The sequence below is a fragment of the Lasioglossum baleicum genome, chromosome 16 (genome assembly GCF_051020765.1).
Source record: "Lasioglossum baleicum chromosome 16, iyLasBale1, whole genome shotgun sequence".
Classification (NCBI taxonomy): domain Eukaryota; kingdom Metazoa; phylum Arthropoda; class Insecta; order Hymenoptera; family Halictidae; genus Lasioglossum; species Lasioglossum baleicum.
In genome coordinates, this window is record NC_134944.1 from 711,992 (window position 1) to 726,085 (window position 14,094).

The 14,094-nt window shown below is 36.4% G+C and overlaps 1 protein-coding gene across 1 annotated transcript in view; it reads right to left on the minus strand.

The window, feature by feature from the left end:
* The window catches only part of Tis11 (Tis11 zinc finger protein), a 55,933-nt gene extending 46,459 nt beyond the window's left edge, over positions 1–9,474 (minus strand). Inside the window, exon 1 of the mRNA XM_076441123.1 lies at positions 8,714–9,474. Within this exon, the coding sequence (XP_076297238.1) occupies positions 8,714–8,770 (57 nt within the window). The 5' untranslated portion in view covers positions 8,771–9,474. The remainder of the gene's footprint in view (positions 1–8,713) is intronic.
* Between the last annotated feature and the right edge of the window lie 4,620 nt (positions 9,475–14,094).

Genomic DNA, 14,094 nt, shown 5'->3' on the forward strand with positions numbered 1-14,094 from the left:
GCAGCAACACGTTCAAATGGAACTTGTTAAACTGATGAAGTTTTATAATGAATATCCGATTTGTCTCACAAGCATCGTCTAGTCGAAGTATAGTTTTTCGAATTCAGTCAGCCGCAGCTTATGACGAACAAAATAATTAGCTATATCAATAGATGTGTCATACGCGGTACGTGGATGCATAAAAAGAATTATTACAAAAAGAGGAAATAGATTTCCACAGGATTGGAATGATTGGCATGATTCATTTTGATGAACGTCGATTGGCTTTTTCTCAGAAATATGGAAACAATGTTCGAGTAGCGTAAGAAGATTTCTGAAGACCTCGAAGTGTAATCGATGAATCCGTTCTTATAAACAAGCAAAAAACATATGTATACCTGAGTAAATAGATGGCTGAGAAGCCAATCGGTGTAAAGCATGCTGCTACGTACATATATGCGAGCATCAGCCGGGTATTTTAAGTGATCGTGTGAACGACGTTCAAGATTGCGAGACATGTCGTTACGAAATCCAATTTTTTAATAAAAAGCTGGAAATGTGAATCGAGAGAAGATTAATTTAAAAAATGTAATACAACGGTAATAATCGTGGTAACTAATAAATAGACAGCGGATCTGTGACAAAAATGAGTAGGTGTAATTTTAAACAGTGATAATATTCCAAGAATTTAAAAATATGTACTGTTATTAATTAATATTGAACCCATTACCGTATTTTGACGAGCCAGACTCGAGATGAAGGTTTTCAACAAAGTAAAATAAAATACAGTACAAAATAAAATTTGATTCGTTTGTAATCAATATATTTAAGCATTAAAATAAATGTAGCCATACAAAAGATAGAAATTTTCTTTTCCCTTCTACGACATTTTCGTGCATAAACTATAAAGACGTTTCAATCACTGTAACTGTAAAGAAAATGGTACGGCAAGCGGTTAAGAAAGAAAATAGATTTCTATTTCAGATCAGTTTGTTGCAATTCAAGTAGAAAATGTTGATTTTGCATAAAGATCACAGCGCTGTCTGCTAATAAAATATTATTAGTAAGAACAGTAAATATTGTACGAAGAATATCATATATCAACGCAACGAAAATTTTAAATAACACGTGCACATTTCATAAATGTAGATTTTATGTTGTGCGATTATGTGAAAGTTGTGGAATACGTTTGCATGGATAATTTTGTAGGCGTCCATTAAGCGATAGCTTGACAGACCACTTTTTCATAAAAATAATAAGCAGGAACATGGTCGTGGAAAATTATGTTCATGAAATTTCTCCGACGAAAGGAAGGTCACCTTTTGTGAAATGCAAATTTGTGAATGTACGAACGAGAACGGCCAGAGAAGCCCCTATATATCTATACGCTTCACGAACCTTTTGTCCGGCAAGTTTCTTTTCAGGAATATGAGAAATTCTGTAACGTTCCGCCACCCGAAAAAAACCACTCGACCGACGCCCCTACGGTTAGTGTTACAGTTTGGTTAATGCATTTCACCTTAGAAACAGCAACCGGTTTAACGTATGTCTTGTAATTAGGGTTTCTGTGAGAAAACGTTACACCAGCTCCCTCGACATTGCACGCACGCACATTACATAGTTCGTAAAGCTGACATACGAGTACCTCCACAATTTACAAAATCCTCACGATTCTAGTGAAACATATTTTATTTAAACGCGAATTTATCGGAAAAGAAATTGAAATCTTTATCTGTATCATCGGTATATAAATTTAGTATGTTAGAATTATTTTAAACATCATATTAAAAGAAGAGAACAATTTCTAAATGAACAAATTCTAAAAGACAGTGTTCAATTTCTAAATGAATCTTCAAAATGTGCTCTAAAAATTTAAGGATTTCAATTATTTGTACTATTTATTTTATCAAAGTGGTAAATAGATACGCAGTGAAATAGTAAAAATGTTCAATTCTTAAATAAACCTTTAAAATGTACTCTAAAAATTTAAAGATTTCAATTATTTGTAATATTTATCATTAATGTTAAATAGAAACGCAGAAAGTAAAATTTTATCTAAATTCACAAATGAATATAAGAGCTACAGTTTAAATAATAATCAGCATTTTGAATGGAGCCATATTGGTTCAACAATTCAGCAATCGTATTCTATTGTTAATGTTCTTCTAAAAAGTATTACGAAATTTCTCTGAATGTCCATTCTTCGCTCGTGAATGTATTAATTTATAGTCTTAAAATGAGAATTTTTGCAAATATATGTTAGGTTTTAAATAATTTATACATTTTGGTTGGCTACATAAGGGTTAAGGGTTGAAAAAGATAATTAGTATTTACATGCTCGTTCCAATTGAATCGAAGTTGAGATACAATTAAAGCATCATCAAAATAATAGAGCCAATGGAAAGATCACGCGTCCAATATAATAACGTCGCTTATGTATACATAATTATTAAATAATTTCGACATTCTATCCGCACACGATGATGTAATTCATAAGAAAAGTGACACAAAACTCCAAACATATTTTTAAAAATCAAGTATGATAACAAATATATAAATTGTGGTGTACTTTATAAGTTACGAGTATCTAAATACCAACAAATTACATATTTTACATTTCTAAGTTGGTGGTATACAATAAAAGAATTGGCTATTTATTTAGGTAATTATAAAATGGCTCTCTCCTGTAAAATTTCCTCCTTCACACTCACGTCACTTTTCTTATGAATGAACGACATATATCTGGAATACATATTTTCTACTGTTCATTCACCGGAATGTGCTAGAATTCACATTCCGGTAGAATAAGGACAGCGCAAGTGCAAGCAGCTGAACTATGGAAATCATTACCGGCAAAAGTCCACTTAAAAATGGGTGCAAGGTGCAAGGTGCACGAACAACGACGCCGACCCTTCAACCTCTGCCAGGTTCTCTCGAAAATATGGGAAATTCAGAGGAGAGCACACGGTACAGGGGGACATGGACAATAAATGCTGCGCGGCATACATATACATACGACTGAGAATAAAGAATGTTCTTCTATTCTTTTCTCTTCTCCGCTTTAAATCCCTTCGTTTTTTTTCCATTTCCTCCTACCGGTATTCCCGATCGCCCTCGTCCTCGTTTTTCCACTTTGTTCTCAATTTATTTCTCGACGGTATTGTTTTTCGCTTGTCCTTATAGGTCACTCGAGATCGTCTATCTCCCTTTTATTCTCCCGCGCGAGCTACGCCACACACACAAACACCCCTTTTACCTAACCCCTGGGTTTTCCCCTGCCCAACCTTCTTCACGGTCTTTCACGCAGTTGGTTCTCGTCCCAACCAACATAAATCCGACGCGGCAACGCAACAGGTTCCTGCACGTTGCCTGTGGCTCGCGTCTACCGACGCGTAGCGACGCGACGCCGCACAGTGGGACCTTTCGTCCAAATCGGAGACAAAATCAAAGAACTTTCGATAGAAATGAGGTAGAGCGATGAAATTTTTTTAAATTAAAGCTGAAACTTTGCAGAATATGAAAAAAATAGGGAGATTATGGTAAGAACGTTTTTTAACGTCGAGAAAATTCGTTAAACTTGCACAATTTCGAGAAAATTGTGGTTTTTCCAGTACCACGCGCGGAAAAAATTTTTTTTGAACATGCCGTACTTCATTTCCCGTAGATTTTTTCACGCTGATTTCAAATCAGATCTCAAAATTTGTCTACGACCTCAGGATATTGCAAAATCGATTTCTTGAAATTCTACATGTTTAACGAATTCTTTCAAGGTTAAAAAACGTTCGCACTACAATCTCCATAATTATCCCATATTCTGCAAAGTTTCAGTTTTTATTTTTTAAAAATTTCATCGCTCTATCTAATTTCTATCGTAAGTTCATTGATTTTGACACAGATTTCGTCGGTTTAGCCCACTGTGCGACGGTTTCAAAAAGGTAAATAACGTGGAATCCAAAGTCCAAATTTCGAGTAGCGCCTTAGATGGTAATCGGCTACGAAAGTCGAAAGCCTTTCTCTATCGAACGAGTTTCGAAATCGTCGAGGTGAAATTGCCGAGGAAAGTTACGAGCTCTAGTGTAGCTAAAAAGGAAAGAAGGGAAAAAATCACAATAAAACTCGAACGTCTCACATTTGTCGGGTGCGACCAGCGAACAATGGGGTCCGTGTGTCCCGGTCCCGGAGTTGTTTTATCGTGTTCAACTGCCACGAAATAATTACGTTCGTCTACGTAGCGTTCGTGTAAGTATAGCTTCGAACTCGTAACGATTCGAGGGGAGCGGCAGTTATAGAACTGTCTCGTCGTTAGAATAATCGTTTACTATATGGACAATCGTGACCAAAGTATGCTTAGTTAGTTACGATCAGGTTTGGCTACGGATAAATGAATGGAAGACTCGATTCACCGAGGAAACAATTTATAGAACGATTCAGATATTTTTACTCGAGGACGCGCGCCCACGTGTTCCACACCACGTTTCCCGTTTGATACATTAACCGAAATTTCAGTGTTTTCCCCTCGGAGTATATTTCTAGTCACACGTTTATGTCCTCGCAATTATATCTCCCTTTTAACGCGCGAACAAGAAATGTTCTTAACCTCCTCAGGAATACTGACACATGTCTGTACGTTTATTTTCGTTTCTGAATTATAAAATTATTTCAAGCGAAACAAAATCAAATAGTTCACCGCGTGTGGAATATATATCACTGATAATATATTTTAATATTACTTAATATATTTTAATCATTCGAACTATAGAGTGACACGACTCGTATATACAATTTCTAAAGTATAAATTGTTTGTAGTTACTTGATTAAAAATGTTTCTAAAACAAGTACATATAATAATAAATATATAGATTGTGGTGTACTTTATAACTAATGTACACGACAATTAACACAGTACCTAAATAACATCAAATTATTTGACGTTTCTAAGCTGTGGTTATGTACAATTAAAAAATTGGCTGTTTTAGGTCATTTTCAAATGGCTTTCCGGTAAAATTTCCTTTCTTTAACTTGTCTCGCTTTTCCTCTGAATGAACGAATATGTATAAACATATGAAAACGTGTTTCCAACAGAAAATGATCATAATTATTTCTAAACAAAACAAGCCTCTCGCTCATCGGGAAGTTAGTTTAAAATCAATTGCAAAATTTGCCACCGAACAAACAGACAAACAAACAAACAAACAAACAAACAGACAAACAAGAAAGCGAGCTAATAAAAACGTGGTGGTTATGAAAAACATATTAAAACAGTTTCACGACAGGTATCTGATATAATTACATTTAAAAAATAACTTTATCAGGTAAATATCAGTTTTCAGAATGTTTCAAGAAATTGTAGATATAATTGCGGGTCACATTATGCATTTCTGGCTTATGAAAATGTTCAAAAATTGCTGGAGTATTAGAAATGCGATGATCCATGGAAAATAGGATTTTATATGGTCACACTTTCTGAAAATGGTCCTATAAAATTTGAAAATTGCATAAACATATCCGCAGTCTGGTCATATCGTTACGAATTTAATTAGATATCTCTGAGAATATTGATATTTATTGTCTATCTCTGTCTGCGTGGTGTGCTTGCGAATCTCCGAAATTTGAATAAACATTACCGTGCAGAAAAAAATGTGATACATACGAACGAGCTGATGAACACATAGAAAATTGTTATCCGGTTTTCTCCTACCGCATAACAAAGGCATTTGTATTCAAATTAGAATATATCACAGGGCACGAGACAATTTTATTCTCGACGTTATTGTGCCTCGACAAAATCTGTAATCTACGATGGAACAACGGAAGAAGAATTTCGACGCGAGTTTCCAAAACACGTTAACAAATATGTGCAAACATCATTTACAAAAACTAGTTGAATTCACGTATATATAAACTGGAATATCGCGAGTCACATCATGCTGAAGCATAACAGAACTTCCGCGTTCAAACTAGACTATGTACTTACTTGAACTAGAACTTTGCTTTAAAAACAGTTTTATTAAAATGTACGAAAAGAACTTCTTTTTTTACCGAGTGCAAAATATGTATAATACTAGAATATTATGTAGAACATCATGTGCTCCAATATTCACAAAAATATGTAGAAAATAAATCAAAACTATGTTCATGTTCCCCCTTATAAAAATGACAAAATAGATTTTATTTAGACAGCGGATTATATGCATTTATAACAAAAATGAATAAGCGTAATTTAAAACGGTCAGAACATTAGAAGAATTTAAAGATACCGTTATGTATTATTTTCGACCCATAAAACATATTAAGAAAGAAAATAAATTACTGTTTCACTCCATATTGTTACAAATCGGGTAGAAATCATTTAATAAAAAATCATTGTCGTATCAATAATTGCAAAATAAAAAACTGGAACCGGTCATTTCGGTCGGTGGTGGTTTATAGTTTATAGTGTTCACTTTTAATTTTCATAATAATGGCAGAAACATGTAACTACGAAATACGAGTATTTCTTCTTACACAGCGAGCACAAACAAATTAATAATAATCGAATATACGAGCGATTATGCACATGTGTAAATGTATCTACATATAGTTTTCACTAATAACTAGACTGCGGATATTATGCAATTGTGGCAAAAATAGGTAGGTACAATTTAAAATAGAATAAAGATTAAGAGAAATCTATTTTCGACGTGACAAGACATTACCAACCGGTGATAATTTTGAAAAATCTATGGTAGGTACAATGGTTAAACACTTAAAATAGCACGTACAATAGCAACAGCAATTTTCATTGTGAACAAGTCACCCCCAATAACGTCATCTAATAGTTTCATTTAAGATTGCACACACAATGTAAAATAAAATTTCTATATGTATATGCTTTCTTTTGGTACAACACAATTATTGAAAATAGGCTTCCGATAGGTAAAGCGTTAAAATGATTAAATGACGAAAGAATTTATTACACGACCCCTCCTTCCTAAAATTAAATGACGAAAGAATTTATTACACGACCCCTCCCTCCTAAAATTAATGTACAAAATCTTTAATTTGCATAAAGATCAGCTGTCTACTTTTATAACTGACTAACGTAACCGTTTTACGTAATACAAGTGAAAAGTGTTGAATATTGTGTACAATACCGAAAATGTAGAATTGAATAACATATGCGCATACGTTTATACTGGATAAAATCGCTGCATAATATTTGATCGCGTACGCACAATTCGCTGAATACGTTCGAGTGTTCTCGTACTTTCGAGTTGAACGTGTGAAAACGCGATGGCCGTATTGCGGTGTCGATAAAACCGCAGCATATTTTTCGCGCGAAAGAATCACAACCGCGGATTTCAGAAGAGAGCGAGTGCGAGAGTGTGAGCGCGCGGCGGCAAACGACGCACAACGGAAAAACACGAAAACACGTCGGACGTTGCGTACGGTACGAGGTTCAGTTCGTAGAGCGGCGAACAGGTCATCGCAAGTTCGAGCGAATCGTCGAGTACGAATAATAACAATATCGGCCGCAGAACAACCGGCAATCGATTCGCCGCGCACGAAATTCAGAACACACACACACGCTCGATTACCGTAACAGATTATGTATTAATACCTCGCAGATACACTATCCAAGGATTTTCCAAATTTCTCAAAGGATCATCGCGCGACGTGTGTCTGACGCGCGGCGACAACAATAATAAACACGACCTCTGATGTTCGCGAGAAAACATTTCTTCGATTCTAAAATGACGTGTGTACTCGTTCACTTCGCCAACGCCGCTGATACACACAAACGTATATAAAATATTAATGTGACTAGATGTTATAAACAAATAAACCGTGCGACCAGAATGTCAAAAGAAAAATTGTACTTTTTCGAATAGAGAATTATGTTACAAAATGTTTGTGCATCGTTCGCGTGGAAATCAAGCTGGATAAAGATTTATTTCTTAGCCCGATCTTATGTAAATAATTTTGATCGATCGAAGAGAAACGTGTCGCGTGTTTTTACATTTTTTAAAATGTTTTTACTTTTTGAAGTTTCACCTGCCTAAACACTGCCGGTCAACAGACCGGGTTTTATATTTTTCGTCTTACAATTATTGGGCACATATTTTAGTACAAAATTGCAGAAAATCGAAATAGAGCCTCGTCATTTCGCAAGGTAGAACATTTGAATCGCTTTCAGCGGTCGGTATGTATAGGTTTCGCGTTAATGAGAAATTGTCACTTCTGCTCGATTTGATTCGGTCGTGCTCGGAGCAAACCGAACAGAACACGAACCAACACCATTGCAGAAATGTTTGCGCCACGGTACCACCGAGTACCAGCAAGTACTACAACCGCCACGAGAAGAGAATTCAACCAGAGAATTTCTGAAATTCATGCTATCATGTACTAGACTATTTAGCCGTCTTTCTTCATCGGCCAGTTTCATCGTATAGTATTATATCTCGATTCTCCTCGATATCGTGCAATATCGTAATTTTTCGATCGAAAGTGATTGCCGGAGATAGCGAACAAACAAGAACGACACACGGATCTTTCGATTCGCTAGAATAAAAAGCCCTTTGTTGATTTAATCGCGGTTATACGGTGTGACCCTTTACAAAGTCGCAGTTTTCCTTGCGACGTTCAACAAACAAAGAGAAAAAAAAACAGAGAGAAAGAAATGCGACAAAGACGCTTCGAGAAACAAAGAGGTCGAAACAAAATCATTCGACGCGGTGAAAGAAAAAGTCTTACCTTGAAAAGATGCTCGCTACACTCGAACATTGGTGTGCTCATGACGGCGGTCGACATCTTCCTGGCAATTTCGCACAGAAAAAAAAAATACACTTGGGATTTGCTAACGAGCGATTTTCTTGCGATCCGGCCGTGGCTAGATTTCTTCCTTATCGAGATATCTCGGGGCGACCGTACCGCGCGGCGTTGTACCAGCGAGTAATGGAAACCGCGGGATATAAAACTTCTTAAGAAACACAAAAACTGCCACTCGGTGATAATTCGGTCGTTGATTTACATTTGAAGCACACCCGGCGTTCAATTCTCTGAACTTGCGAGGAGACCAGATTCACGGTATCGAACACAACAACTCGAAACGATCGACGAGTGTGTGTGTGTCTCCTCTCTCTCTCTCGCTCGCTCTTTCTTTCTCTCGCGTAGAATATGCGTATAGAAGAAGCACGTTCGTCCTCGTTGTTACTCCGTTTGGTTTCAAGCTTCTTTGCTAATGCGGTAGTCACGTGTCGAGGTCGGGATCACCGTGAAAACGAAAGACGATTGTATGGTAACCGGCGACTAAGAGGTACAACGTGCGAGAGAAACTTGGCGGCACTCTTTCGTATTTTTGTAGAATAAGCGCGGCTCCCTTGTACGGGAAAATTTGAAAGCTCCCGTTGGATCTTTCTTTTCCTTCACGAGGAGAGATATAGCTCGCAGGGACTCCGATTGCGAACTGAGGAATACTGAGGATGCGTGCGCGCTGCGGCGGTCCGTGAGACACGAAAGGCGGCACCGCGCGATCAGCCAATCATGTCGCTCCTCGCCGCTAGCTAATCCCCACCACGTCGCCGCGTCAACTCAGCGGACTTGGCAACCGCGCTCGGTCGTACCGGCCAATCGTACAACACGTCTGTCTCTCTCTCTCGCTCTTCTTATCCCTGTACCGTCAACCCCCTGGTCCGCGAAAATTTCAAACCATTACTTCGTGCCTCTTCACCCCGATGCCTTCTCTCTCATTGGTGGAAATACGCTTGGGGTGGTTTCGAAGCTCCTAATAACATGGCTCTTTTCACGACGATTGTTTCTTCAAAACATTGTTAACACCAGCTCTTTCACGAATCACTAAAACATTTTTAATATTTTACGTTACTTTATATTTTATGAGAGATGTATATTCACCCTTTGCAGTGGGGGAGCAGATTTTAACTTGGAAATTAAACATTTCTTTCGACTTGGAATAATTCCATTCTATGTACAGTGACTCCCATTAATATTCGGACGCTCTAAAAAACGCGATAATCTTTTTAATATTGGTCTATACGATTCAAATCTTTCTTCGGAAGCTAGAGCACTTAGTTCTCACTACAGGATGTGAAAAGAAATTTTTTCGAAAATTGCAATTGATCGGAATTGTAGAGAAAATACTAAAAGATCCATTTTACAACTTTTTTATGTGGGACTACATTGAAAATTTAAAAAATACGTTTTGTAGATCTGTTTCAATTAAACATATCCTGAAAATTTCGTGAAAATTGGTCTACGTTGCAATGAGCTACAAGCGTTTAAAGATGGTAAAAATTGCAGATTTTCACGATTTTTGGTCTTTAACAGCAGTAAATCTAAGAATGCTCACATCTTTCAATGATTGTCATTTTTCCCCGCATCAACCGATTTCGATGAAACTTTCACAATGCGTATAACCCACACAGATCTAAAAAACATATTTTTCAAAATTTCAATATAGGCCCGCATAAAAAAATTGTAAAATGCAACATTTAGTATTTGCTCTACAATTCCGGTCAAATGCAATTTTTGAAAAAATTTCTTTTCACATCCTGTAGTAAACTAGTTGCTCTAGCTTCCTAAAAAAGTTCAAATCGCATAGTCCAATATTCGAAAAGTTACGGTGTTTTTAAGAGTGTCCGAATATTAGTGGGAGCCGCTGTATGTTTTGTATTTCTCTTATTTTGTCGTCATTGAATATGAATAAAAATTTGTTCGTATTTAGGTTGTAGATTATTTATTCATACAAATACCTTGACAAATACGTTATTGTTTATACAGGCAACTCATTTTGATGAGGTTAATAGTATTTAATATATTGCATTTAGTAAAATTTAACTTGTTACATTAAAATTTTTTATTTTTTTGTCATTACTATTGGGTTATGAGGAGGCGCAAGTTGGACACTTGCCACAGGCGCTTCATACCCTCGTTACGGCACTGACGAATAGGTTCGGTGTCTTTACATACATATATTCAATTGTGACTGCATTTCAAATTAAAATTTTCTCCCGCCGCTTTGGTGTTTCAGTTTCAAAGCATCAACCTTACCCTACTAATCGCACTACATAAATTTACGCTAATTGTTACATAACCTCAAAAAACAATAGTTGGCACCACGGCGTTTAAGAAACAGCACATTCGACACTGTATTCTTTGTTGCGTTTGAGTCAAAGAAAAATGCTGCCGAGGCTACGAAAATTATTTGTTCCGCGTTAGGTGAAAATGCTGTAACCTATAAAACGTGCAAGAAATGGTTGTTCCAAAGGTTTCGCAGTGGAAATTTTGATCTCAGTGATGGAGAACGCAGTGGAATGCCGAAAAAGTGGAGGACGAGGAATTAGAGCAATTATTGAATGAAAATCCTCGTCGAACACAACAGAAACTAGCTGAGTGCAATTTACATACCTACTGTACGTAAGCACGAGAAATACAATTCATTGATATATGCCAATCGTTTATGAAGTTTTCTCATAAATGCTAAATGGTAAGGTATACAAAAAACATGACGGAGGAAAAAAATTGTGTGTTCGAAGTGTGAACTTACCATCTGTGTTTGCATGCTACATAAATGTGCTGAATGATACCTAAATATAGTTTAAAAAATGGGGAACAGCTGTTGGATTAAAGTGATCTAGCTACAATCTGCAAATTACAGAAGTAGTTGACAGGAGAAACGTTACGTGAGTAAATAAATCGGAGTGTTTCGGATCAGTTGATATAAAAAGTGAAATTAGTGACAGTTATCTATCAGTTATGGTTTGTGTTATGGTGGTATAAGTGGACTTGACATTTATTTAATTAATCCTTTCGCACAATCATCATTACAATTCACTGTCAGACATCTTTAGAGTAAGTACATACACATTTATAACCTTGTTTCAGTCATGTAATGTGTAAAATAAACAGCAGAATACATTATGTATTCAGTTGTAGAGATATTTACAAAAACGATCGTGAATTGGAAACAGAGTTGGGTGAAATTGTATTCTAAATAGTAAATAGGAAATAATCCCATTTGTTCTAAAATATTTATTCTAACAATTTCGAAAATGTAATGCAATTTCATTTGATGCAATCAGGTTTTACAACAGTATTATATTTGATTCTATTACAGTAACAATAAGATATGGTCATTCTCGTTTCTCATTTACAAGATTGTTATCTTGATTTTGTAGTTCTTTTTTAGCATCAGCGACTAGTAAGTTAATTAATCACCACATTTTCACCAAAAATCACATAAAAGGAATACACGACAGTCGCGTTGGTTGACGTGTTGAAATAAACTCGATTCAAAAGTAAAATTATACATCTAAATTAAAATTGAACATAGGACGTGCTTGCCTTATAAAAATGACAGGAATTAATTTATTTAGACTTTGCGCGGTTCTTATATATAATATGTGTTCTATAATAAAGATATTTATTAAATCATTTCTTACGGAAGCATTTTTACAATTTCATTAATTGTGAAATAAAAAAATCTACAATCGGTTATTTGACCGATCGTTTAGTCTTAAGAGAGTAGACTCCTTTCTCCAGGATTGCAAGCGTGCGGGATTCGCGTTCTCATTTCTCGATAATACAAAAATGGGGTTTTCCAGTAGTAAAAAACGCTAGATAAAAGATCGATCTGGGGCGATATCGCCCTCAAAAGTCCTATTTTTTCGTTTACGAGGCGCAATTTTCATTATTCAGAAGCATAGAACTGCGCGTGCAGCTATTTTCATAGCTACAGAGGCTGCTGAATAATGCAAATTACGCCTCGTAAACGAAAAAATAGGACTTTTGAGGACGATAGCGCTCTAGATCGATCCTTTATCTAGCGTTTTTGACTACTGAAAAACCCGATTTTTGTATTATATTATAGAAAAATGCGAACGCGAATCTCGCACCCTTGCGATCCTGGGAACGAGTCTACGAGAAGTTTTCTATAATAAACCTATAGAGTGTAACAGCATTTCTTGATCGAAACGTTTCGTAAGAGTAGCATTCTAAAATCGGGCATTTCATATGCAACAACCTAATAAAAGTAGCAGTCAAAATAGCGCCTAGATATCTCGAAACAGCGGTGCATTCATGGATATAACTGATAACCGAACGTTATGCAAATATTTTAAAGGCGATGTAACTATTTCAGTTGCGACACTGAATGCACCCTGATCCGATAGCTCGAACGTAACCGACCGATGCGATGCGATGCGATGCGATGGAGAATACCGAGAAGAGTCGCATGAATGAAATTGAGCGTCTATTCATGAGCGATGTAAGCCGCAGATTGTAAATAACCACCGTCTCTGTGCATTGTTAGCATTCGATTATACGTCAATCTCAATGTTTCGTAACAATGCAACACAGTGACTAGCGACAATAGGAAAATCTTCGTTATTCGAAATTTCAAATGACCTGTATAGAAAGCCTTTCACACCGGTAATACATATACGTATGTCTGAACCTTATAAAGCTATACTGATAACAGCCGCATGAAAATAACATGATGTTATGTGCATTCGTAGGCGTAAAAATGTAAGTCATTATTAGATGATAAAAATTGGTAGGTCTAATTTCTGACAGTAAAAAGATTTGAAGCATTTAGATATACTATTAGGTGTGCAAATAAATTCTTTCCCCTTTGTTCCAAATTCAAGATTTTATTACGTAAAATGTAATGTAAAATCTCGTCTGATGACTCTCAATCTTTTTGCCAATTCTTCTTGCGTCTGGGTCCGGATCATCAAACTTTCTCGGTGAACGATCGTCGACTTCCAAATTAAAATTTCCGGCTTTAAATTTTGGTACCACTTCTTCCATGTTCTGTAAGATGCAGCGTTCTCTCCCAGTGCCGCACAAACCATTTCAGTAGCTCCAACAGCTGATTTCCTAGGCTGAATTGCAAAGAGTCAGGCAGTGGCGCAAATGATGCTTCTCGCACGACGTATTGCTTGAAATTGTTGCAAAGGACTGGAAACTTTTGGAGCGCTCATCACGACTCTTCTTAAAACTAAAAGAACTCTCTTTCAGATGACACTAAAATCGAGAAGTGATTCGAATTCAATCAGAAGTTATGATCGTAGAAAAACTGCGGATGTTCATGCAATTTTCAATTTTTACAGACTTTG